The sequence below is a fragment of the Eucyclogobius newberryi genome, unplaced genomic scaffold (genome assembly GCF_026437365.1).
Source record: "Eucyclogobius newberryi isolate DKJ021-1_F unplaced genomic scaffold, fEucNew1.0.hap1 SCAF_13, whole genome shotgun sequence".
Taxonomy (NCBI): domain Eukaryota; kingdom Metazoa; phylum Chordata; class Actinopteri; order Gobiiformes; family Gobiidae; genus Eucyclogobius; species Eucyclogobius newberryi.
This window is the reverse complement of record NW_027315757.1, coordinates 18800831-18827474: the sequence shown is the minus strand read 5'-3', so window position 1 is coordinate 18827474 and position 26644 is coordinate 18800831. Positions and strand designations below refer to the sequence as shown.

Sequence of the window (26644 nt, the reverse complement as noted above, 5' to 3'; positions counted from 1 at the left end):
CTACCTGCAAATGTGGCTATGAAACATGTAATTTACACAATATACAAATATACAAAAAAATTGAATACAAAATCTCACTGAATCACTTTTTTTACTCAATAACATTCAATAATTCAAGTTTTATGAGTAAATATTATTTGAAACATGTTGAGTGTGAATAAAACCGGGTCTAGTCCTGATTTGGTCTGTCATATTTCATGTGAATTAAACTGTAATAAAGACGAAGAGGCATAATCTTGGAGTTACTTTTATTTTGAATTATTTTCAGATGAGTTTCAGTTTCATGCAGAACACGATGTTTGAACAGCGACGAGTCAATCACACGCCTCCAACCAGCGATTTCAAAACGCTCATAAGGCAAAGAGAGAGCGGGATCATGGGCAACGGGAGGTCAGGGCGAATAGAGACCAGAGTCCTGGTTTAGTCCTGGTTTAGTACCAGGTTAATCACACCTTAAACCACAAACATTTACAAGATTTGTTCAAAAAAGACAAGTTTGTTTAGTCCTGGTTTTATCCTGGTTCAGTCCTTTATTTACTGCTCCTGAGAACAAGAACAGAATCTACTTGAGACCAAATCCACAACGAACAAAAAATACGTCTTTGTTTGGTCCTGGTTTTAGTCCGTTGTTTAGTCCTGATTTAATCTAGTTTTAGTCTAGATTAGTCCTAGTTTTGTACCATTGACTATCAGATTTGTCACATCAACTTAAAATGTTAAACATCAACTTAGAAAATTTACAAAAATTAACTAGTTTTGTTCAAAGAAGCAGCTGCATTAGACAAGCTGAACGGCTGTTTCAGAGAGCAAGAACCAAATCCAGTTCAGACCAGAGTCTAAGCTAACTAATGAGCAAGTCCTGGTTTGGTCCTGGTTTGGTCCTGGTTTAGTCCTGGTTCGGTCCTGGTTCAGTCCTGGTTTAGTCCTGGTCTGAGCTGGATCTTGACATTAAGTGCATTATTCATGAGCTTCGACAGTTACAGCGACTTCACATTTTCTGTCTCCTCTTCGTTCCACAGTAGTATAACAGTAACACATGTAAACTATGAATTATGGGTAGTGTAGTCCGCACGCAGTAGAGTAAAAGGAGCAGATCCCAGGTCAGTTCAGAGAGGACCTCCTCAGATTGGCACTTTTCAAGATTCGACTAAAAAAAGCTAAACTAAAACTTAAGAATCGCAGTAGTTTGTGTCAGAAAACAAAAAGTGCAGGTGCAAAAGGAAACACAGTTCTTCATCTGGCCACGGGCGGCAGGGGGGGCGCTCCTCGCATCACTGCAACACAAACAGAAGTCAGAGGGTCAGGAGTCGAACCCACAACCTCAGGATACGCACTCTCTCTAGAATCCTTCATTTTTTCCACCTTTATTTGGTTAAAAATGTGTTATAAATATAAATAATGGTTAGTTGCTGAGCTGATTGCAGTTGAACTGGACCAGGTTTACCTCGGTGGGCTCTGCTTGGGTAGATTTTGGTGAAGTGTCTGAATTCTTCTGGAGGAGGAAAGTCGTCCAAAGGATGAAACGAATATTTAGACTCAAAATCATCTGGAAAATAATGGGTTTGAATATATTAAAAAATAAATCCAATTAATTTAATGTCAAAACATAAGAGACACAAAACAAGGAACAGACACAGGGTCAAGAATCAGGATAAACGAGTCCTGGTTTAGTCCTGGTTTAGTCCTGGTTTAGTCCTGGTTTAGTCCTGGTTTAGTCCTGGTTTAGTCCTGGTTTAGTCCTGGTCTTGTCCCTGGTCCCGGTCTTGTCCCTGGTCCCGGTCTTGTCCCTGGTCCTGGTTTAGTCCTAGTCCACTCTCTGGTCCTGGTTTAGTCCTGGTTTAGTCCTGGTTTAGTCCTGGTTTTGTCCTGGTTTTGTCCTGGTTTTGTCCTGGTTTTGTCCTGGTCTTGTCCTGGTCTTGTCCTGGTCTTGTCCTGGTCTTGTCCTGGTCTTGTCCTGGTCTTGTCCCTGGTCTTGTCCCTGGTCCTGTCCCTGATCTTGGTTTAGTCCTGGTCTTGGTTTAGTCCTGGTCCAGGCCCAGACTCACCATGGGGGGAGGCAGGACCGTTGTGATGGAGCGGGGCCGGGGGAGGAGGGGGAGGGGCTGCAGGGGTGCGAGGGGGAGGCGGGGGCTTTCCTCTGGAGGGGGGGTCAGAGGGGGCGGGGCTACCGTGAGTCCTGCCTGGAGGAGGAGGCGGGGCCTCTCTGCAGCCGGGGCGAGGCGATGACATCGGAGGCGGAGCTGAAAAAGAGTTTAAAATATTCAGAGTTCATCTGCTAAACCCCGGCCCGCGGGCCAGAACCAGGCCCTGGGCCGTCAAATACCAGGCCAGAAAGTATAAAGAATTCAACTGAAATCTAAAGAAAAGCACTAAAAGAGACGCCATTTGAACGTGAATAAGGACAGAAAGAGACCCAGAAATGACAAAGTTACAGAATAGTCAGATACTTAGTATACTCAGAATACACAGATACTCAGCATACTCAGATGCAGACAGCACACAGTGGTCTCATTTTGACCTTCAGAGCTGCTTTTAATCATGTGTCGAGACTACACACACACGCTGTGACTTCTCTCTCACCTGCAGCTCTTGTAGGGGGCGTGTCTCTGGTCAGTGGGGGGGTGTCTCGGCTTGGAGGCGGGGCCCGGGCAGGCTGGTGGGAGGGGCTGGGCGCTGCGGACATTGGCCGGTTGTGGGCGGGGCTGGGCGGTGGAGGGGCGGGGCCTCTTGTGGGGGTGTGGCCTGTGGGTGAGGGGGCGGGGCGTTTGTTCAGGGAGTTCTGTCTCTGAGGCAGATCGGGGCTGCTCTCTGCGCCGTTACCATGGAAATGTGGAGGAGGTGGGGCAAGGGAGCAGGGGGCGGGGTTTCCCCCTGAGGTCGGGGGGCGGGGCTTGGAGGCAGCGGAAGGGGCCGGAGGGAGGGGCTTCTCTCTATTGTAGCCGCTGACCGGAGGAGATGGAGCGTTACCGCGGCGACACTGAGGAGGGGGAGGGGCTGGGGAGGGGGCGGGGGTGTCGCCGTCGTCGTGGCGCTGGCTCGGCGGGCGGGGCGCAGCGGCACGTGGCGCTCGACCTGAAGAACCATCTGGAACAAAGACGGGAAATGATTAAACACAAAGATAAAACATAAACCAGATCAATAACAACAATACGACAATATAGATCAATAAACGTGTTCACGCCCACGGTCACTAGTGGTCAACCTGTGGACGTGACCTTTGTGTGGGTCTAAAGTGATAAAACAAATAGTCTGACCTGTCACTCGCAGTTTGGGGACTCCTGTGATTGGTGGAGCTGAACCTGAGGGACTGGAGGCTGCGCTCCCGTTGGCTGCTCCTGTTGTAGCTCCGCCCGTTTTCGGCTCTGGGGGGGAAATGATTGGGGAGGAGTGAGAAGAGCCCGCCTCCACAGAGTGACATCACTGACTTCTACAGAGGAAGTCCCGCCTCTTTTGCCTTGTGGTTTAGAATGAGTTCAGAACAAAGTGCCAATATTAGACCTTTTCTAACAACAGCCACAGATCACATATTTACACCTTTATTTGGTTCAAAATGTGGATGACTAAAACACTCAGCTCTAATCATTATCTCAACTCAGATTTCATTCGTGATTTTCCTGGTTTTAGTCCTGACAGAGACCGAAACATTGAGGCGTGTATAAGTAAAGTATATTCAGATATCACAATGATCCCTAATGCAGGCGGGATTTCCTCCGGGAGTGTTAGCGTGGGCGGATGAGTTTTAAACGGGCGTGAGCGGAATGAGGCGGATGAGCAGAGAGATAAATTGTAGATTTACGTGAGGTTTGGGCTCCGGCGGCAGCGACAGAAACAGAGACACAGTGAAAACGTGAACATGCAGCACAAACAACAGTGTGTCACGTGGAGCGACGTCAGAGACACAGACAGCTTCACTCTCACATCTTGTTCCTTTACGTGCACCATGGCACCCCCTGGTGTCCAGGTTGAGCACGACGATTATGACGAGTCCGCCATTAAAATGAACATATTTCTCAAATGTTTGTTTGTCTGGACTAAACAGACTCTAAAACAAGCGCGAAAAGAACTTTTATAACAAAGACAGTGGCATTAACAAATTAAAAGAATAAACTGTTGCAGATTTTCATCAATATTACACTTCATTTATAAATATTCTCTCCCTGGAAGCCTTCAGTCACACATTTACTTTTAAAATGTATCTTAAATGTACATCAGCAATAACTGTTAAATAATGCGTGTGCAGCCCAAACCTGACCCAGACCTGGACTCAAACCAGGCTGAGAACATTAACAAACAGGAAGTGACTGTTTGACCTGAACCTGGACCGTGTGTTTTACTCTTTTTATTAAAATTGTATCGTCTAGATTTAGTTAAATGATTGTTTTGGCTTTAGACTAGTTTAGACGATATAAATGTGATGCTACTTTAGTCGATTGAATCCAGTTCTATCTCATTATTTTTTTGATTTAATTTAGTTTTCATCAGCATAAAATGGGCAATGATGAAAAAGTTAAAGAGTTTCTTCTGCGTCTGTGTCTCTGCTCGACTCACCGCAGCTCTGGACCAGGATCTGGACCAGGACCAGGATCTGGACCAGGATCACGACATGAGCTGGACCAGGATCTGGACCTGAGCTGGACCTGAGCTGGACCAGGATCTGGACCAGGATCAAGACCAGGTTCTGGATCCAGGCCTGTCACGTTTTGAAGTTCCATTTATTGTTTCATAAAATACTGTGATAATATTGCAGACTTCATGTCTTTTGATATTTTTACCCCAAAACATACATTGGACCTGAGCTGGAATAATAAAACGAATAATGAAACATTTCTATATTATAATGGGTCAAAGGTTTATTTTTATTCAACTCCTACAGCTCAAATAAACAAACGGAGTGCGAGGAAATGTAAACACTTGATTAATATTGACTTAAACTAACGATGACTGAATTAGTTGTTTGGATTGCCTTGTGCGTTAGATTTTTACAGTTTGACTATTGACGTTCAGATCGATTCTCTCGTTTCTTCCCTAATTCTCTTGTCAGTCTAATATGGATCGTGACAGGCCGACACAGGATTCAAACCAGACTAAACCATCGTTAACGTGTCAGGAGCCGCGCTGGAGCTTCTACCGAGGTCTTACTGTCTGTGGAGGTCCGCGGCGCCCCCTGCTGGAGGTACTGGTACAAACGGAAGTACGGGTGCTCGGAGGGCGGGGGCTTACTGTCCGAGGGGCTGTGGGGCGACGGGGCCTGGGGCTTCTGGACGTTCTGCAGCTGCGGCGCGCTCCGGTCGCTCACGTCGGTCACTCGCCGCAATTCGGTGCCGCGGCAGATGTCGGACAGAAGCTCTCCGCGGCCAGAGCCGAGAGCGGGAGGGCATCCGGGCGACTGGGGCAAACAGGAGACACACAGGTCACGTTCTAGTGCTGTCGAAAGTATCAAAAAAACAGACACGAATCCAGACGGGAGCCCGTGTCCAAAGTAGGGACGGGAGATGGGACAAAACGTAACCTTTTCGTGACTTATTTCAACTGGTTTGCATCAGTTTGAGGACGACGAGAAAATAACAATAAAAAAATATATATATATATTATACAGTATATTGTGAATGAGGAAAAAGGAAGCTGAAACTCAGAGAAATGACCATGTGGCAGTAAAAAGAAAGCGCTATTTTGTGTTGACATTGTCACTCTAAAAAAGTGTCGTAATCTGTAATCAAACCTTTTAGTATCGAGATAAAGTTTGACAGTTTTAGTATTTTAGTACATTTATGTTCAGTGCTGTTCATTTATCAAGAACGAGCAGTGACTGGTGAGTTTACCTGGCTGAGGGCGGGGGCAGGTGGAGGGCCCCCTGGTGGTGGAGGAGCGAAAGGCATCGTGCTACACCTGCAAAAACAGAAAATTGTCCTGAAACGAGGCTTAAACTGTTTTGGTCCCGTTCAGCTCAAAGTTGTTTCATCAGGGCCCGTTTAAAATGAGTTTACTCACCTTTATCTCTGACTTGCACAGAGCTAAAACCTGTCGTCAAACTGAGGCAACTGGAGGTAAAATCACACTTTCAAAAATCAGGTCTAAAGCTAATAAATACTAAGGGATTCAATAAATGACAGCAAAAAAATAGTTTAGGTAGAAATGTGCTTTTCTATTACAAAAGGATAAAAATGACTATTTTCAAGCCTCAAAAGACGCTAGATAAGTATAAATTGTATTAAAGTGTATAAAATGTTGTTTTATGGCTGTTGGCATCCAAGTGTTGCATTACCGCCTGTTGTTGTTGTTGTTGTTTTTGTAGCTTCTTTGATGTTTTATCATCAACAATTCAAAGCGCGTGTCATAAAGTGTTATTGTCTTCAAAGCATGTCTTCTGATGTCACATTTTACTGTGACATTCTGAGGTTAAGCCCACTTTCTACAGTCAAATCGCATTATGTTCCACTCAAACCTTTGCTCGTATTCGCTGTATATTTCGTTCACAACAAACAGCTGAACATTCTAAGGCCTATTATGGCGTCGTTACACTATAATTACATTTTTACACCAGATTTCCCTTCCACGCATCACTAACTATGTATAATAAACACTGTTACACTGAAAACACGACAAGTGAATGAAAAACAGAATAAAAGGCAAAACCAGCGCCAAGGCCATTAAACAGACATAACGGTCCCGTCATAATAAACCGGCTAAACCGCTAAAACAACCACATTTAAGCCGTTTCGTGTGGATTTCAGGGTCGGTCGCAAACATTGGGACACACAGAGATAGAGCGGGATAATACAATGCAGGTTTCATTTGTTTAATCTGTAGTAAAATGTGCAGAAAGCCGCGACACTGCGATAATAACGTCACTGACGCTTGTTGTTAGCACGTTAGCTTAGCATCATTAGCTTAGCCCTCGCTTTAGCTCCGAGTCCGGGTCGTTTTTGACAGAGAAAAGCCCGGTTCAAACTCACCGACGAGCTTCACCGGCCCCGCAGTCGTTAACTAATCTTCATGGTAGGTCTTCAGCGCCTTCACGCGGCGGTGTGAACGTGTGATTTCTGCGGCGATTGCGCGGTCCCGTTACCGTTAGCCGCCGCCGCGCAGTGATTCTACCCGTCACGTGACACTCGTTTCACTCATTTTAATTTAGCGTTTTAATACATCTCATACACGCCTAAACATTTGGAAAGTCCAAACACACCTAAATATTTAGGTTTAGTTTTTAAGCTTTCATGTGAGATATTTAATAAATAGTAATATTAAAGAGTATGGGTTTCAGCTTCCTTTTTTATATCTATTTTTTTGCTTTTTAGTGAGACAATGACAATAGCAACATATATATTATACAGAAAATACACACACAAAATATATATAAAGAAATAATACAAATAAAGCGGCAGAAAATGGATGGATGGAAAATAAAAACATAAAAAGGGGTTTCAGCTTCCCGATACACCGTGTAAGGACTTTCCCCCCATTCTAAAGAATTAGTTTTAAAATTTGAAATGCTACAGAATTTATTTTTATCAATAAATGTTTTAAACTGTTAATTATCCTACGCAGGCAGAGCAGAAACAGCACAAAGCTACTGATGTCAGATTTGTCATGATTTGTTTGGTGATTAAGGCGGTTTTCGCACTAAACCCGAAACTAAACCTGGACTAGAACTGGACCAAACCAAGTCCAAAATGGGTTCAGTGCCTAGAGTTGAGCTTTGTCACCCATAATGACCAGAAATGTTCCACAGCATGGCATTAAAGTTATCCGAGTGGAGAGGTCACACCAGGCCTAGTCACAGGTCAGATCTGTGGAGAGGCGAGCCCGCTTACCACAGATCAATAAAAACACTTGTAGCTGAATAAATGCAAAGTTGAATGTTTAATGAGTGTGGAATATTCCAGGCAAAGCGATAACGTGAGAGCGTGATGTCATTTCCCAAACCTGACTCCACAAATATTTGTTCTTGTCATTATGTGCAGACAACTCTGACCTCTGACACACAGTTCTACTGAGGATTCAGATTGAACCAGACACAGATTAAACTTTAGGAAGAATAGAATGGTGTGACGTCATGTGAACGCAAACAATTCCCATAAATCGTGGCGCCCGTCGATAGCGGCGACAGACAACGCTCAGACTCAGATTCAGTCCAGTGTTTTATTGGTTTCTACTTTTGTCTAAAGTTTAAACAGTTTAAGAAATTCAAGTATCATCAAAGTCCACCACAACTGGACCCAAAACAGGACAAAACAGCAAGAGGAAAACAAGAGGCTGCCCCTGGACCGGGGCTTGGACCGGGGTCTGCCCCTGGACCGGGGTCTGCCCCTGGACCGGGGCTTGGACCGGGGTCTGCCCCTGGACCGGGGCTTGGACCAGGGCCTGGACCGGGGGCAATCTGGATATTGAACTGAATTCCTCAATCAGTTTCCACAGACTCAAAATGTCGGCCTGGCCCCGTTAAACCACATGCACATTTACACAGCGCCCCCTGGAGGTCTGGACTCGACACTTCCAATGTGAACAAAATATAGATATATTTTTTAAACACTGCGTCTGAAAAGTATTCAGGTCAAACTGAACATTCTCTATTTTTTCTTGTGTAACTCTCCAGGATCCAGGAGGATCCAGAAGTGCTCCTCTGTGTTTTTAAAGTCCGTTATTATGATCGGACTGAATCACAAACGAGTGCAATCGGCCCAGGAGCAGTGTTTTAGAATCCTATATCACAAAGGTTTTAGGCCTATTACGATGTGTGTAAACGTGTGTGTAAATGTGACGTTGTGTTTCAAGTGTCGCACAAACGTGACGTGCATAAAATGAAGCAGAAACATCACTTCACGGTCTCGTTTGGAGATTACGCGAGACATTTCCGTGTCTTTCAGATGATTTTACAGATATGATCCGTTTTTAGAAACGTCTCCCACTTTAATGTGGTCATTCCTGAAATATTACAGATACATATTCTTGCAGTGCATTGGCCGCTCTCTTTTCAGTGTCAGACTTGTTAAACATGCAGGACTGTGGATAACATTTCATTACATTTTAGTTTTGTGATGCTGTCATTTTCTTTCATATTTTCTTGCTTTTAAATACGTTTATTATAAAATTATTTATTTCATTCAGAATATTTTAACTGTATTTTATACTTTTTAAATTGACAAATGTGCTCATTTGACCTCATTATATTTAGATTTATCTTTTATTTTCTTATTTTCTTTCAGTGATTTTACAAAACATGCAAAATGTGCAGAGCAGTCTCATGCCGTTTTACAAAGGTTAGTTTTTATCTTTGGACCGACAGTGTGGAAATAAAAACTACATTTCAGGTTTTATACGTAAATTAATATTATTTTTTGCGCCGCAGTGTTTGAGTCCAGACCTCAGACTTCGTCAAAACTACGAGGTAAAACGGTTCGAAACGAGAACAAACCGTGAATCTAACGCTTTTAAAATCAGAAAAAACCTAAAACCAACTAAATGTGTTTCTTCTAAAATAGAAAATAATCCAACGACATTCGCACTTTTCTCTCAATCACTCAATAAATAAAAACACTGGAACAGGACCAAAAAGCAGGTCTAGAGAGGGAGTGGGGCCGAGACCCGGGACTGGGACAAGACCAGGAGTAGCATTGGAATAAACTAGTAACTGACAAAAGCCTAAACCAAGGATGACATTCAGATACTAGGTCCAAACCAGGTCTAAACCTTTGACTGATTACTCTTTAAAACATGTTAATATTTTACACCTTTCTTCCCAAAGTCCTGGATTCTTCTTAAACTTCTGGACCTGGACCTGGGTCCCGGCCTTGGCCTCTTTATACCCTCCCTCTCTCTGCAGTCCCAGAAACACACGAAAAATACAACAAAACTTCAGAAAAAACCAAGGAACGAAGCAGGAAGTGTCGAGCTGCTACAAGTGGACACCTCGCATTATTTTCAAACATCATTATTATTATTATTATTATGAATATTTACGACACAGTGAGATTTGAGTCGAGGAGGAAAAACCTTGGCAAACGTTCGGGATCCTGAAGTTTATCGATGGGCCGCGTCCGCACCAACGCAAGCGTCAAATCTAGACTAAAACTGCCACAGACCTGCAGCGTTTAAGATGTTTATGGAAGAAATGTCAAAACGGAAAGACCCTTTGAAACGCTCAGAATGTAGAACAATCTAGAACGGAAGCGAAAGCAATCAAAACAACTGACATCAGACAGACACACTCGTGGTTTTAAGTCTTTATAATTAAGTAAATCAAACTAAATATTGTGTTTGAGCTTTGCAAACGTCTAATTGATGTTAAAGTGTGTAATATTTCTGTTGATAAAAGTGAGTATTTGTCCAGTAAAAGCTAAAAATCATCAAAAATTCAAAGTGTGTGTCATAATGTGCCGTTAAATGTCCAGTAAATGCAGTAAAATCCAGTGCAAATATGTTTAAAGCGGCTCTGATGTCACTCACACGCGTCTGAGGCCTTTACTTTGTGACCGCTTTCGTTTCATGAAAAGTTCATCAGAGGTAAAACAAGAGTTCACTTTGACATTCGGGGTTTGTGGCGTTTCCGCAGACGGTTTGGCGAGTGCGGACGCGGCCGAGTGGTTTTCCGAGGAGGCGGATTGCACAAACTGGAATGACTTCAAAACTCAAACTAAAATCTACCAAAAACAACAAAAACTCATTAAAATATTTTTTACACCGAAAACATCAGAGGTTTTGTACCGAGACTTTCTTTTAAATAAGCAGCGATTTTCTCTGTACAAACAGCACCTGGACTAGCCCTGGACTAGCCCTAGACTAGCCCTGGACTAGCCCTGGACTAGCCCTGGACTAGCCCTAGACTAGCCCTGGACTAGCCCTGGACTAGCCCTGGACTAGCCCTGGACTAGCCCTGGACTAGACCGGGACTAGCCCTAGACTAGACCGGGACTAGCCCTAGACTAGACCAGACCGGGACTAGCTCTAGACTAGGCTGGGACTAGGCTGGGACTAGGCTGGGACTAGGCTGGGACTAGACTGGGACTAGACTATAACTAAATCCAATCTAAACATGGCCTGGCTTGGACATGGTGTGTGCCTGAACAAAACCACAATAAACCAGGTCTAAAACCAGATTTAAACCAGTCTAAAAGCCAACGTAAACCAGGAGCAGGGTTAAACCAGGTCTGGTCCTGGCTCCGGGGTTTGTGGGTTTGGAGGCTGTACAGGACCCACAGTAGACCCGGGGCTGGTCCTGGTCCGGACTCAGAGCTCATCTTTCTTCTTTACGAGAAACTTTGGACGAATGCCACGCCGTCGACCTGCGAACGAGAGAGCGTCAGGAAGGGAATCTGACACACACACTGGGAGGGCCTCACGCGCACACTGGGAGGGCTTCACGCGCACGCACGCACACGGAGGGCCTCACTCACACACACACTGGGAAGGCTTCACGCGCACGCACGCACACGGAGGGCCTCAAACACACGGTCACACACACACACACACACACACACACACACACGGTCTCACACACACACACACACACACACACACACGGTCACACACACGGTCACACACACACACACACACGGTCGGTCACACACACGGTCGGTCACACACACGGTCGGTCACACACACGGTCGGTCACACACATACACACACGGTCGGTCACACACACGGTCGGTCACACACACACACGGTCGGACACAGACACACAGACAGACAGAGGGAGGGCATCTGGAGTACCTGATGAAGGTCTTGAAGGCGGCGCTCTGAGGGTTGATGCACAGTGGGACTCTCTTTCCCTGTTGATGTTCTGTGATGAAGCGATGGATCAGCTCTGGAACAAACACGACCATCACACGTTTAAAGTCGAGACACTGCAGCTCCACGGGAACAAACCTTAACTTTAAAGATGTTTAAACTTCTAAAGTCAGTTACTCACATACATGAACGAACAAATGTATTATCATTTAGATATGAGACATTTTATGTGTAAAAACAGCCAAAATGTCACATATTTGGGACATTTAAATGTCTTGCTTCAATTTGTTGACTCATTAGCTGAAAACATTTACAGAGAGGATTTGAGTAAAAAAATGTGTAAAAATCCTCATTTTACCTAATTTTTTAGACAAAATCCGTAATAAATCAGACTTAGAATCAGACGTGAACAGATCCTTGTGTGTGCGTGTAAAGTTTGGTGTAGGAGCTACTTTAAGGCCTGATCTTTACGTCACTTCCACATGAAAGTTTAAATGTGGAGAGCGAGAACTGACCCCAGGAAAGGTCAGACACTAGAATCTTAAAGCGTGTGACCTTTGACCTCTAGTGAGAAAGCGCGTGAACGAGTGGACGAACACACCTTTGCCCTGCCACACCGACAGCAGGCTGTTCTCGTAGCTGTGGCTGAAGGGTCGCTCGGCAACAGGCTCGAAGTCGCGTGTGTAGACTCGTCCGCTGGGCACGCTGTAGCAGCACTGGCACATGCACGTGTGGTACCTCAGCCGGCCCTCGTCCAGGTACGGGTGAGAGAGCGCGTCCGAGCCCGAGATGCGCTTGGCCTGAGCACAGAGCGAGACCAGAGGACGCTGAACATAGTGTTTGTGTGTCACGTGCATCGGCCCAGGAACAAACCAGGACAACACATCTGACACGCAGAGAGTTCTACGGAGGAGTTTGCGGACACGTCATAAAATTATGTCACGATATCATATTTTAGAGTTACGATTATTGTGGGGAAAAAACATCACGATTTAACGATTATTCACGATTACTGAGACCGTGACCAAACAAGGGTGAAATCGTTAATTTTCTTTCATTCTCATGGTCAGACGCGTGACTGTTCCTAGAGTTCGTGAGCGGCTTTACCAAACGCGGTGAAAAAGAAAATAAAGTTAAATTTGACAAAAACCGCTTGGACAATAATTATTTTTTGGTTCTCACGATTATATTGGGACTTGAATAATCACGATTATCGATTAAACTAATAATCGTGACATCCCTAGTCACAAAATGTTTAATAGTAATATACATTTCAATGATTATTCACGATTAAAGACCAAACAGTGAACTCTTTACTTCCATCATTCCAGTCGTCCAACACGGTACTATTCTTCAAGTACAGATTGAATTAAAACACGTAATGGTGTCCGTCCGTCTGTGCGTCTGTCTGTCCGTGCGTCTGTCTGTCCGTGCGTCCGTCCGGGTGTCCGTCCGTCCGTCCGTGTGTGTGTCCGTCCGTCTGTCCGTCCGTCCGTCCGTCTGTGTGTCCGTCCGTCCGGCCGTGTGTGTCTGTTTCTGTGTGTGTCACTGACCGGGTCGAACACGAGCATCCGACAGAGCAGGTGAATGGCCTCGTGTGTGGCTCCGTCTGAGAGCATATAGAGCACGGAGAGAGACGGCTGCGACACAAACGGAGACATGAATGACAAACGAGATCAGAGCATGCTGACCGCACCCATGCTGACCACACCCATGCTGACAAGTTGGGCCAACAAATTTTTTTACTTTTTTACTGTAAAATTGGAAAATAATCAAGCATTTTGATATTATTCCAACCTAATTATTACTGTTCCAAGTCTTATTAAAAGGTGTGGAGGCATCGAAACAATGTCAAATGCAAAATTTCGAATGATTCACTTTGTCGTTCGACTAATTTGACATTGTTGGGTTGTTTGTGGACCCCTGCTCCGTATAAGTTTCAAATGTGGCTCCGTGAAAAAAGTTTGGACCCCCCTGGTTTAAGCACATATAATAATATTAATAGTAATAAATATAAAAGGCGTGTGGTATTTCAGCTCATGTATCCTATGCACCATTTGTCAGAACACAGAGAGTTCTACTGAGGATCCTGACTGACCCCGACACAGAGAGTTCTACTGAGGATCCTGACTGACCCAGACACACAGAGAGTTCTACTGAGGATCCTGACTGACCCAGACACAGAGTTCTACTGAGGACCCTGACTAACCCCGACACAGAGAGTTCTACTGAGGATCCTGACTGACCCAGACACACAGAGAGTTCTACTGAGGATCCTGACTGACCCAGACACAGAGTTCTACTGAGGACCCTGACTAACCCCGACACAGAGAGTTCTACTGAGGATCCTGACTGACCCCGACACAGAGAGTTCTACTGAGGATCCTGACTGACCCAGACAGAGAGTTCTACTGAGGATCCTGACTGACCCAGACACACAGAGAGTTCTACAGAGGATCCTGACTGACCCAGACACAGAGAGTTCTACTGAGGATCCTGACTGACCCCGACACAGAGAGTTCTACTGAGGATCCTGACTGACCCAGACACAGAGTTCTACTGAGGATCCTGACTGACCCAGACACAGAGAGTTCTACTGAGGATCCTGACTGACCCAGACACAGAGTTCTACTGAGGATCCTGACTGACCCCGACACAGAGTTCTACTGAGGATCCTGACTGACCCAGACAGAGAGTTATATTAAGGATCCTGACTGACCCAGACATAGATTAAACTACAGGCAGAATAGAACGTAGTAGTAAAAGAGGTCCCACCGGTTTGTGAGCTCCTCTGAGGATGTGCGCTCTGGCTCCTTCACATGCTGAAGACAGAGCCGAGAGAGGAGGAGTCCCCAGCAAATCTGTGATCAAATCCAGCTGAGAACGAGAGGAGGAGTCAGAGGAGCGGAGGAGAGAGCTGCAACCGTTCATCTGAATAATTTGTGTATTTCTCTAACATTAGTGTTTGTCCAGACTAAAGATACTCACACACACAAAAAGAGCTTTTAAGATAAGATAAGATAATCTTTTATTGTCCCACATGGGGAAATTTCATTGATGCAACGCAGGTAGATACAGAGGTAGATACAGAAGAAAAGAACAGATCACTTATAGGAAGTTTGAAAAACACTCAGTAGAAGATCTCCTATAAACAAAAACTCCTATAGACAAAACTTCCCATTTCCCAACAAGGGATGGAGGGGAAAAATAATAAAGATAAAAATAAATAAATACCATTACATGTGATCACGACAGTAATTGCACATGAATACATGTCGCGACAGTAATTGCACATGAATCACAACAGTAATTGCACAGTAGGACTAACAGTGTTTGTTATAAAGTCTGACAGCAGCAGAAGGAAAGACCTGTGAAACGTCTCCTTCACACAGCAAGGGTGGATCAGTCTCTCACTGAAGCTGCTCTCCAGAGCAGACAGAGTGTCCTGCAGGGGGCGACACTCATGGTCCAGCATAGATGTGAATTTAGCCAGGACCCTCCTGTCCCCCACCTCCTGCACCGAGTCCAGAGCACAGCCCAGGACGGAGCTGGACTTCTTGATGACTTTGTCCAGCTTCTTCCTCTCCCTCTCTGTGATGCTGCTGCTCCAGCAGGCCACACCATACAGGAGCTGATGCCACCACAGAGTCATAGAAGGTCTTCAGGAGTGGCCCTGTCACTCCAGGAGTGGCCCTGTCACTCCAAAAGACCCGAGTCTCCTCAGGAGGTAGAGCCGACTCTGGCTCTTCCTGTACAGTGAGTCTGTGTTGTGAGTCCAGTCCAGTTTGTGGTTCAGATGAACACCCAGGTACTTGTATGAGTCCACTCTCTCAATGTCCCGTCCCTGGATGTTCACTGGTGAGGGGGCAGTGGGGTGGTGTCTGCGGAAGTCCACCACCATCTCCTTGGTCTTCCCCGCGTTGATGAGGAGGTGGTTTCGCTGACACCAGTCCAAAAAGTCCTGCTCCAGTCCTCTGTACTCCGCATCATCGTCATCCGTGATGAGTCCGATGATGGCAGAGTCATCAGAGAACTTCTGCAGGACACAGCTGTCTGTGTCGTGTCTGAAGTCTGCAGTGTAGAGGGTGAAGAGAAAGGGCGCGAGGACAGTGCCCTGGGGCGCCCCCACACTGCAGGTCCGAGTGTCAGACACACAGTCCCGGGCTCTCACAAACTGGGGTCGGTCTGTGAGGTAGTCCAGGATTCACTCTGCCAGGTCATACTCCACACCAGCCGTCTCCAGCTTGTCCCTCAGGAGCAGCGGCTGATGGTGTTGAAGGCGCTGGAGAGATGAAAGAACAGGATCCTCACAGAGCGGCCAGGCTTTTCCAGGTGAGAGAGAGAGCGGTGCATCAGGGAGATGACGGCGTCCTCCACTCCGATGCCAGGCCGGTATGCAAACTGCAGCGGGTCAATGGCTGAGCTCACGGTGGAGCGGAGGTGGTCCAGGACCAGCCGCTCCAGTGTCTTCATCAGATGGGACGTGAGAGCCACCGGCCTGAAGCTGTTGAGGTCTTTGGCGCGCGGTGTCTTGGGCACAGGTACCAGACAGGAGGTCTTCCAGACCTGTGGTACCACCCTCAGCTTCAGGCTCATGTTGAAGACATGCTCCATAACTCCACACAGTTCATCTGCGCAGGACTTAAGGAGCCTGGGGCTGATGCCGTCAGGTCCTGCTGCCTTCCTCACTTTAATCCTCTTCAGCTCACTCCTCACCTGTGCTGCTGTAACAGTCAGTGGATGGCAGGGGGACTGTGTGCTGGGGGGATGGGTGAGTCCAGGCGAAGTGGGGAGCCGATGGTCCGGGCAGAGAAGTGAAGAGGAACAGATGCAGGGCATTGTCCAGCTGTGGAAGAGGGAGCATGCAGCTGTGCAGGGGGAGGGGCGGGTGACCGATCAAATCTCAAGAAGTGAGCCTTTAAATCGCTCACCCACTGTAGATCCCCCTCTGTCTGGGCAGGGGAGATTTTGAAGCCCGAGATGGTTTTCAGGCTTCTCCACACTCCCTGAATGCTGCAGCTGCTCCTCCATCCTCCTCTTGTAGCCGGCTTCAGCCTGCCTGATCTTCCTCCTCAGCTCTTTCTGCACAGTCCTCAGCTCCTCCTTGTTCCCTGACCTGAAGGCTCTCTTCTTCTCCTTCAGCAGAGCCTTCAGTTCACGGTTAATCCATGACTTGTTGTTTGGAAAACGCCGCACTGTCCGGGAGGGAACAATGTTCTCAAATAGAAGTTGATGTAGTCCGTGATGCACTCTGTGATGGTGTTGATGTCCTTCCCATGTGGGCCATAGAGCTCAGTCCAGACAGTGGTGCTGAAGCAGTCCCTCAGAGCCTCCTCGCTCTCAGCAGACCACATCCTCACCTCACGGGACACCACAGGCTGCCTGCGCACGATGGGTTTATACACAGGCCTCAGATGTACAAGGTTGTGGTCCGAGCTGCCCAGAGGAGGGAAGGGGGGGGGGAAGAAGAATAAGCCTCTTTGGTGTTGGCAAAACACAAGTCCAATGTTCTATTTTCTCTGGTGGGGCAGGTAACATACTGGGTGTATGTTGGTAGAACAGAAGAGGGAGAAGCGTGGTTAAAGTCACCAGAGTTGCTGTGTTTGCAGCCTACAAGTGCAGGAGAGCAGTGCTTCACAAGCATATTCAGCATTGGCAGACGGGGCCACATAGACTGCGATCAAAGTCATATGTGAGAACTCCCGGGGCAGATAATATGGCCTCATGCCAATAGCCAATAGTTCAATATCCTTGTTACATAGCTGCTGCTTCACTGTGCAGTGTTCGGGTTTATAACGAAGACAGTGGCATTGACAAATCAAAATGTCAAAAAATAATAAAGTATTTCTGATTTTAAGATAAGATAATATAATCCTTTATTGTCCCACATGGGGAAATTTCACTGATGCAACGCAGGTAGATACAGAGGTAGATACAGAAGAAAAGAACAGATCACTAGGAAGTTTGAAAAACACTCAATAGAAGAACTCTTATAAACAAAAACTCCTATAGACAAACCCTCCCATTTCCCAACAAGGGATGGAGGGGAAAAAATAATACATATATAAAAATAAATAAATAATAAATACATAAATACCATTGCATGTGATCACGACAGTAATTGCACATGAATATTTGTCACGACGGCACATGGATTGCACATGAATTTCACAGTAATTGCAAATGAATCACGACAGTAATTGCACATATGACGGAATTGCACATGGTTAGGTCAGTATTGCGAGTGTTCAGGACTAACAGTGTTTGTTATAAAGTCTGACAGCAGCAGGAAGGAAAGACCTACGAAACCTCTCCCTCCCACAGCGAGGGTGAATCAGTCCCTCACTGAAGCTGCTCTCCAGAGTGGACAGAGTGTCCTGCAGGGGTGAGACTCATGGTCCAGCATAGATGTGAATCTAGCCAGGACCCTTCTGTCCTCCACCTCCTGCACGGAGTCCAGAGCACAGCCCAGGACGGAGCTGGACTCGCTGGATTTTCATCAATAAACACAATTTAATTAGAGCTGCAACTAACCGTATCTTAGTATTTATTTGTAACGGTTATTTCTGTTGAACATGAAGACTGTTTGAACATATTTTTAACTGAATAAAAGGTGTAAATGTGTGTACTAAAATAATCCTTAGTTGTTGCTCAAGTCAGATGTTCAGAGGAGGTGCAGAGGAGGAGCAGGAGGTTCAGGGGAGAATTAGGTTCAGGAGGTTCAAAAGGAGCAGAGGAGGTCCAGGGTAGGTTCAGAGGGAGCAGAGGCGTTGCAAGGGAGGTTTAGAGGAGGTTCAAAAGGAGCAGAGGAGGTTCAAAATGAGCAGAGGAGGTCCAGAGGGAGCAGAGGAGGTTCAAAGGGAGCAGAGGAGGTTCAGGGGAGGTTCAGAGGGTCAGAAGGAGCAGAGGAGGTTCAGGGGAGGTTCAGAGGGAGCAGAGGAGGTTCAGAGTAGGTTCAGAGGCGTCGCAAGGGAGGTTTAGAGGAGGTTCAAAGGGAGCAGAGGAGGTCCAGACCTGTTGGATGGGACTCTGAGCCTGGAACAGAATCCTCCGTCCCAGCAACTCGGCGAAGATGCAGCCCACAGACCAGACGTCGATGGCGGAGCCGTAGTGTCGGCAGCCCATGAGCACCTCTGGAGCTCTGTAGTACTGCGTCACCACCTCCTGCGTCATGTGGCGGGACGGGTCTGGCTCCTCCACGCGGGCGAGGCCGAAGTCACAGATCTGAGGAGGGAACCACGCGGATAAGACTTACAAATAGAGATGCACCGATCAATCAGCCGCCGATTAAAAAAGCTGATTTTAGGTTGAATCGGCCAGAATCGGTGACCGGCCGGTCCATGTCGTAATTGCTGGTTTTCGGCCGATCCAAACTGACCCGCATGCGCGGTGCGTAGCAGCTCAACGCGCCCAGAGCAAAACAGCTAAAAACTACAAGACTCTTTCAGAGCGCGGCGGCCAAAGTGTCCAGTTTACATTCAAAGACTATGTAAAAGCGCGTCGAACACCTCCTGCGTTTCCCGTTGCGCGATTCCTGCTTTTTCGCGGTGGAGCGTGGTGTGCGGTGCAGAGGGTGCGTTTTGCCGTTTTCCGCTCTAGACGCTTTGACAGGCATAAGCTTCAAAGCGTTAAAATCGTTCGTGGCAGAAAAGTTCAGATTTGTTCAACTTTGGTGGAACACAAGAAGGACCGAGCCTGGAGGAGGATAAGAGGAGACTGGACTGTGGGGTAAGTTATTATAACTTTGAGACGATTACAATATACGTGTTAATAGTTGATGCGGTCAAAATAATTTGCGCTGGTGTTCATGTTTTCTGAATAAACACAAGAACACATGACGAGTTCATGTGTTTATTCAGAGTTATCTGCAGAAGAGTAGGGACACATGAAGGGGCCAGAAGAAGCAGCAGCAGGGCTGTCAGAAGAGTTAGTTGTTGTTGTTGTTCTGCTCAACTAGCAGAGAGCTAGGCTACGAGCTAATGTTAACAAGAGATCTCATCCTCCTGAAATGAGACTTTAAAAATACTTTGATGCATTTGAGACATACATTACGTAGATACAAAACTTAAATTACTGACTTGAACAGCGAAACGAGTGACTACAATCTAATGTCAGGACTATTTAATTGTCCCACAGCCTCAAAGAAATGTTCACACAATCAGCTGTGCACTAGAATCTATAGTGCACTGCTGATTGTGCTTCTAGTGAGTGTGTGAAGTTATCAGAGCTGATGAAACTGGAAAATGATATTGGCAACATATGTGCCTCATTTAATATACTGTATTATAATAGTAAAAGTTTTAATAATATTGCAGTAAATGTACTGGGCTAAAATATAACTGCTGTATAATGTTCTTTTTGAAGATCTGGATTTGCCTTCAGACCTCCCTGTTGCTCCTGCTCCTGTTGCTCCTGCTCCTGTTGCTCCTGCTCCTGTTGCTCCTGCTCCTGTTGCTCCTGCTCCTGTTGCTCCTGCCCCTGCTGCTCCTGCCCCTGCTGCTCCTGCCCCTGCTGCTCCTGCCCCTGCTGCTCCTGCCCCTGCTCCTCCTGCCCCTGCTCCTCCTGCCCCTGCTCCTTCAGGGGATACTGGCCCTTCTGCTGCACCCACAGGTGTGTAAAAGCATTTGGTTGGATTATAATTTGTTTTTTTAGCCTGTGTCATCTAAATTGCAATGTGTTTTTTTTTTTGTAGGCCCACAAGGAAGAGGTCCTGGAGCCAGAGTCCTCCAGCTTTGAGAGGGAGGTGCTGGCAGCGCTCTAGGACTGACCCTCCTCATGTTCCACCTGCTTCCTCTCCTGCAGAGGGTTCTAGCTCATTCAAAAGAATGTGTAAAATTACAAATGTATAAATTACTATATGAAAATAGTTCATTTGATTTCAATCTGGAACCATTGGAGCTGCATCTTCTGCAGGAGAAATGGACTCCTTTTTCCTCTGTGTCCCCCACTCTTCTCCACGCCATATATTAGTTAGTGTATGTATATATATATATATATATATATATATATATATATATATATATATATATATATATATATATATATATATATATATATATATATATATATATATATATATATATATATATATATATATATATATATATATATATATATATATATATACTGATGTGCAATTCTGTCGTATGTGCAATTGCTGTTGGAATTCATGTGCAATTCATGTGCAATTACTGTGAAATTCATGTGCAATCTATGTGCTGTCATGACACATATTGATGTGCAATTACTGTCGTGATCACATGCAATGGTATTTATTTATTTATTTGTCTATGGGAGTTTTTATTTATTTATTTATAGGAGATCTTCTACTGAAAGTGTTTTTCAGACTTCCTATAAGTGATCTGTTCTTCTGTATCTACCTCTTTATCTACCTGCGTTGCACCAATGAAATTTCCCCATGTGGGACAATAAAGGAATATCTTATCTTATCTTATCTTATAGTAGAAAAAGCTTCAGTTGTAGTCATCTGGACTCAGTTAGAAAAAATAATATATTATTCTACTATACTATACCCCCCGACTCTGGAACTCCCTCCCCCAACCTGTCCGCCACTCTCCCTCACTCACAACATTCAAATCCCGCCTAAAAACATACCTCTTCACCCAAGCCTATGACCTCCCCTACCCCTAGCCTCCTCTACCCCATTGCCTACTCTTCTACCCCCTGTTACATCCCCATCTTTTTCTCTCTACTTCTTCTGTCTTGTTCATTTTATCTGTATATTAATGTGTTCTGTACGTGTTGTCCCCCCTGTCTGTAAATACCCCCCCCTTTTTTATTATGTTCAGCGTCTTTGGGTCACTGAAAAGCGCTATATAAATAAAAGTTATTATTATTATTATTATTATTATTATTATTATTATTATTATTATTATTATTATTATTATTATATATAGTATAGTAGAATAATATATTATTTTTTCTAACTGAGTCCAGATGACTACAACTGAAGCTTTTTCTACTAAAAAATTACATTTATATTCTAAAACGTGTGTCCTGTATACATGCACCTTTTTCACATATATAATACTGGGTAGTTTTTGGGAAAATCAGTGGCTAGATAGAAAATCGGTATCGGAAAAATCGGTTTTGGCAGGTCAGACCTCCTTAAAAACCGGAAATCGGTATCGGCCAAGAATTTTGGAATCGGTGCATCTCTACTTATAAACGATCTGAGGACGGAACCACGCAGACAAGACTTACGAACGATCTGAGGACGGAACCACATGGATAAGACTTACGAACGATCTGAGGACGGAACCACGCGGATAAGACTTATGAACGATGCAGGCGTAAAATGTGAAACCGCGCGTGAGCTCTGACCTTTAGCAGGCAGTTGCTGTTGACCAGGAGGTTTCCAGGTTTGATGTCTCTGTGGAGGATCCCCGCAGAGTGGAGGTACTTCAGACCTGAGACACAAACACAGGTGTAACGAGAGCAGAGCACGCAGCAGAGGCACGCGTGGAGTCACAGCACCTCTGAGGATCTGGTAGAGGAAGACCTTGATGTGGTCAGTGGTCAGAGGCTGGGGAGACACGATAACCTTGTGTAGGTCGCTCTGCATCAGTTCAGTGATCACATATCTGAGCTCTGAGTCAAAGACAACACTTGAACCCCAGGAAGGAAATCAGCATCAGCAACAGCAACAGCAACAGCAGCAACAACAACAACTGACATAGTCCCAGGTCCAGCACCAGACCCTGGTCCAGCACCAGACCCTGGTCCAGTCTCAGGTCCAGGCCAAGGTCGAGCCCCAGGTCCAGCCTCAGTCCAACCCCCGTCCAGAATAAGGAAGGATACATTTCCTCAAAACAGTCGATCTGAGGCGGCTGCAAAATGTCCAGCGCTGACAGAACCTGAAAACAACAAGAACAGGTTTGGATTAGGACCGAACCGTGTCTGAACTGATATTTTCTGTACGGTTTTATTTGTGCTGTTTAAGCACACACAGCGACTCCAAGACAAATGTCCCTTTGAGGGACAATAAAGTGCAACTATACTGAAGCAATAGAAGTATAATGATTTAGTCTGTCGGCTGCAGAGGTTTTCGTATTAACGAGACTCACGTTGTCGTGTTTGAAGAAGCAGAGCATCCGGAGCTCTCTGAAAACCCGTTTACAGGAGACCAGATTCTGGAAGACGTTTGGCATCTTCTTCAGAGCCACTTTGCGCCCATCACGAGGATCTGTCACCGACCTTCAGGAAAACATGTCACAAAATACATTAGATCTAATAAATATAAGTGCTTTTACACTCCCTCACGCCTCGTCACAATTAGAAGCCGCCCCGGGGCTGATTGACAAGAGATGTGGCTGCCAACAATAATTGTAGCGTTTTCCAACTGCCTGATATTTAAGTGTAACGTCTTTATTCCTGTCCTGAGTATTGACTGTGTAGCAAACACTATTTAAAAAAAATCTGTTAAAAATGTTTTAAATTGAAAAAAATAGTTTTACTATGAGCGCAAGGAAGATGTTTCACACGCATTACATCATTTTGTGTGTAACTTTTGAAATGTTATTTTAAAATGTGATGCAAAGTAACGTCTTCTGTCAGGGTTACAAATCTATCACGTAAAAGAAAATGCAACGCTGTAACTTGTGTCTTAAACCCTGAGTTTGTCCTGGAGCACACAGGACAGTCTGTGGATTACAGCATTGAACCTCTTATATGTTTTAGAGTAGATAGAAGTGTAGTATTAGTAAAATATGTACTTTAATTAGCACCTTTATTATACCTCTACTATGATTATAATATCTTTATAAGTTTATATTCCAGGTTCTTTTATTTTTCTGATTATGGCCTAGCTTGGTGGGAGGGCTCCTGTGGTAAATATGTATTACAGTTTTACTCCCGTTAAGTTTCAGTTTGTAAAAAATAAGAGGAAAAAGAAAAATTTTAGGAAGTGGCAATTCTAGAATCCCTCTGTAGACCCAACAGTGTTGGGTGGCAATTAAACCAACATCAAGCCGAAGTCAAATACCAAAAGTGTCTCACCACACGACGCCGAAGGCTCCGTATCCGATGGGCCGGTCCGGCTCCATCTCGACCGGACTCGGGACCTCGCTGGCCGGGTTTGTGTAGGGCTGTGGCACGGCGGCCCCTCCTCCGCCCGCGCTGCCCCCCAGAGCCGTGGGGTGTCTGGGAGTCGGAGCCGGCGCCGTGGAGCCCGCCAGGCTGGAGGTCAGCGCAGAGGCCGGGGCGGCGCATGAGGAGTTCACACAGAAGAACTTTGGACCAAGATCTGAGCCCGGAAACATGTCGACGGGCTGACGAGGAGCTCCACTGTGGAACGCCATCCTCCGCCGCACCAACAGGAGCTCTGGAGAACGATTAAGGTGCGTCACTAGTCTGCGCTCATGGGTTTGGGGGAAACATCTCATGACTAGATCTGGTGGTACTCGGAGAGTCAAACCTCATCTTAGGAGGTATTTGGAGTGAAAAGTTTGAGAACCACTGTTTAAATAATACATTTTTTGGTTGTGTTTTACATGACCAAAGCTTAGTTTACATGGAGTTGTAGACAGAACTTTGTCATCCCGATTCTGGAGCCCAGAACTAACCTTAACCCTAACCCTAACCCTAACCCTAACGCCTAAACCTTAATGTTTAAACCCGAAAAAAAATTAACTGTGCCAAAAGCGGGAGTCGAACTCAAGACTTCACGCATGCGAGTCCGCGTCTCTAACCGCTGGTATACTGTTTGCTGCGAGACTGAATATAGTTGCTAAATCGGGATGGTTCTGTCTACAACCGCATGTGCTTAGTTTAGTGTGCAATTATTTTTTATTGGGTAACAAGAATTTATATAAGACAATTAAAAGAGATGCCCTAGAGCGAGTATGCTGAAAATTGGGCGTAAATAGTAAATGGCGATTCCTGTATTGTAGGACAAAGAGCTTGATAAGATTAATTGGAATAAATATTTTTTCCAAGCCATTTTATAACAAAGACGGTGGCACAATATAGAATACACATTATTCATAAATATTCTCAATGTATAAGACTTAAGTCACCGCATTTACACCTTTATTTGGCATTTTATTTATATTTCGGTACGTATAAGTCTAAGATAATAGTTAGCTGCAGCTCTATTATGGACAAGATTAAAGTGTCTTTATAATATTGAAGTGACATCAGTCAAACAGGTTACATTATATATATATATATATATATAAACCATTATTATTGTGGCTCTTACCTGCTGTTGGTCAAGTCCCGATCCGTTCTCTTTCAAACTGCAGTCAAACTCATCCAGGAGAACCAGAAGCAGAGCGCGGTCCTGCTCAGTCCCACAGCCGAAGAGAGACTACTGCAGCCCGGCCACAGAGGCAGGGATGACCGCGGAGTGCATGGCCTCACTGCCCCAACCAGACTTGACACCAGCTCACACGGCTAAAGCCTTCAGGAAATGCCCCAAAAAGTTTTAACAACCTTCATAAAACCACGTTCAAACCCGGTTCCGAGCTTGGCCTTTGAAATGTCCACTTTTATCAGACAAGTTATCTTTGTTTGTAGCAGCAGCTGTTCGTCCAGTCCGCACAGAAAACGCAATTTCGCTGTTTAAAAACACCAATAAAATAAATACCGCTTTAGATTTGGCCGTAGATGGGCTCACGTCAGTCGTAAAATAATTTGTCTATAAAGATAAATGAGTGTTATTAGATATTTTTTTCGGAAAAGCTTCTCCGGGAGTGTTAGCTTTGATGCTAACCAGCTGTTGGTGCTAGTCGGCAGAGTTAACCCGCTGATGCCGCTGACCCAGATTCTGCTCCAGCCGCTGCAGTGACCTACATATCCCGCAGAACACCACACGAAGCGCTTATTTTAGTTCCACACAAGTGCAAACACGCGCAGTTAAACGGGCGTCTTAATGGCAAGAATTAGCTTCGAATAATCTCACCGAAATCCTCCGTTTGGAGCTCGTCACCGGACGCTTAGCCTGTTAGCTCCCCGGCTAGCCCCTCTCGTTAGCCGCTTTTATCGCGTTAAATCCACCGTATGTCGTCTCTTTTTGGTTTGCTCTTCGCGGTTCCCGGTGGGAGACTCCAGGGGCCTCCCGGTGCTGGATGCCCGTGCAGTCCGGGTCGTTACAGGGGTTTGCTGGCCCCTTTTAGCAGAGGGAGCCGGGGCTAACAGGCTAGCGGCGGCGGAGGAGGAGCTGGCGAGGCTGGGTGGGGGAGGGTTAACGGCAGCGGCTGTAAACAATGCAGCTCCCCCACATCCATGCACCAATCCACGGCTGCAAGCGCGCCTGCAGAGCCAGGAGATGGAGGCTGGTGGAGGCTGGAGGAGCCTGGAGGAGATCGGACGAACCTATTGGAAACTGGGGGAACCTGGAGGAGACGGGAGATTGTAGGGACCTATTGGAGACCGAAGGAGACTGGAGGAACCCGGAGGAGATTGGAGGAGACTGATGGATACTGGAGGAACCTATTGGCGCCTGGAGGAGACTGGAAGAACCTGGAGATGCCTTAAGGAGACTGGAGGAACCTGGAGGAATCTGATGGACCATGGAGGAGACTGAAGGACCCAGAAGGAGACTGGAATGCAGCACAAGCCCTGCCACTTCATAGTGACATTTCAATAGAACAAGCAGTGGATTATCATGTTTATAATTGCATAAGTACAAGTTTTTGGGTGGGGATATGATGTAGGTGAAAGTTATTTTTGGAGCACTCGAGCCTCAGTTGGGCTTTCCACGATTAACAAACATGCAAGAATCAATCAAAGTCCAACTTTGAGTAAACTGTGCAACACCATTATGACAAGGTTAAAAACTAATACAAATTCAGTCAGTACATTATGTTGCTTTAACAAGCTCTTAACGTGTTACAGTGTTACAGTGGGAAATATATTTTAATATCTTGTATATAATTATTTTTTAAATAAAGTTTCA

General features: G+C 45.5%; 2 protein-coding genes across 4 annotated transcripts; both read right to left on the bottom strand.

Moving 5' to 3' along the window:
• Positions 1 to 231: 231 nt before the first annotated feature.
• Positions 232 to 7117, bottom strand: LOC140358144 (uncharacterized). 3 transcript variants are annotated; one of them, XM_072442818.1, is made up of 8 exons: positions 6954 to 7117; positions 5820 to 5886; positions 5140 to 5386; positions 3255 to 3362; positions 2581 to 3084; positions 2046 to 2240; positions 1445 to 1546; positions 232 to 1274 (listed from the first exon to the last, which is right to left on the bottom strand). In XM_072442818.1, the coding sequence occupies exons 2-8, from the start codon at positions 5874 to 5876 to the stop codon at positions 1234 to 1236; spliced, it is 1254 nt and encodes a 417-aa protein (XP_072298919.1). In that variant the 5' UTR covers positions 5877 to 5886; positions 6954 to 7117; the 3' UTR covers positions 232 to 1233. The 3 variants fall into 3 exon arrangements, with proteins under 3 accessions (XP_072298919.1, XP_072298921.1, XP_072298920.1); XM_072442820.1 differs by having other exon boundaries at positions 2169 to 2240; XM_072442819.1 differs by having other exon boundaries at positions 5221 to 5386.
• A 1008-nt stretch (positions 7118 to 8125) lies between these two features.
• Positions 8126 to 25928, bottom strand: nlk1 (nemo-like kinase, type 1). The gene is made up of 12 exons (XM_072442817.1): positions 24947 to 25928; positions 23743 to 24067; positions 22812 to 22941; positions 22546 to 22601; positions 22222 to 22328; positions 22069 to 22154; positions 18739 to 18948; positions 14500 to 14601; positions 13278 to 13364; positions 12326 to 12524; positions 11707 to 11800; positions 8126 to 11279 (listed from the first exon to the last, which is right to left on the bottom strand). The coding sequence occupies exons 2-12, from the start codon at positions 24042 to 24044 to the stop codon at positions 11231 to 11233; spliced, it is 1422 nt and encodes a 473-aa protein (XP_072298918.1). The 5' UTR covers positions 24045 to 24067; positions 24947 to 25928; the 3' UTR covers positions 8126 to 11230.
• Between the last annotated feature and the right edge of the window lie 716 nt (positions 25929 to 26644).

What these genes read in the sequence shown, in the direction of transcription:
- nlk1 (XM_072442817.1), bottom strand. Translation starts at nt 24,044, where the DNA reads ATGGCGTTCCACAGTGGAGCTCCTCGTCAGCCCGTCGACATGTTTCCG. An exon ending in GGAGCCTTCGGCGTCGTGTG is followed by an intron (nt 22,942 to 23,742) that starts GTGAGACACTTT and finishes GTTTTCCTGAAG; the next exon opens with GTCGGTGACAGATCCTCGTG. An exon ending in GGATGCTCGTGTTCGACCCG is followed by an intron (nt 12,525 to 13,277) that starts GTCAGTGACACA and finishes CTCTGTGCTCAG; the next exon opens with GCCAAGCGCATCTCGGGCTC.
- LOC140358144 (XM_072442818.1), bottom strand. Translation starts at nt 5,876, where the DNA reads ATGCCTTTCGCTCCTCCACCACCAGGGGGCCCTCCACCTGCCCCCGCC. An exon ending in GCCGCGGACCTCCACAGACA is followed by an intron (nt 3,363 to 5,139) that starts GTAAGACCTCGG and finishes TTTCCCCCCCAG; the next exon opens with AGCCGAAAACGGGCGGAGCT. An exon ending in CGGTCCTGCCTCCCCCCATG is followed by an intron (nt 1,547 to 2,045) that starts GTGAGTCTGGGC and finishes ATTATTTTCCAG; the next exon opens with ATGATTTTGAGTCTAAATAT.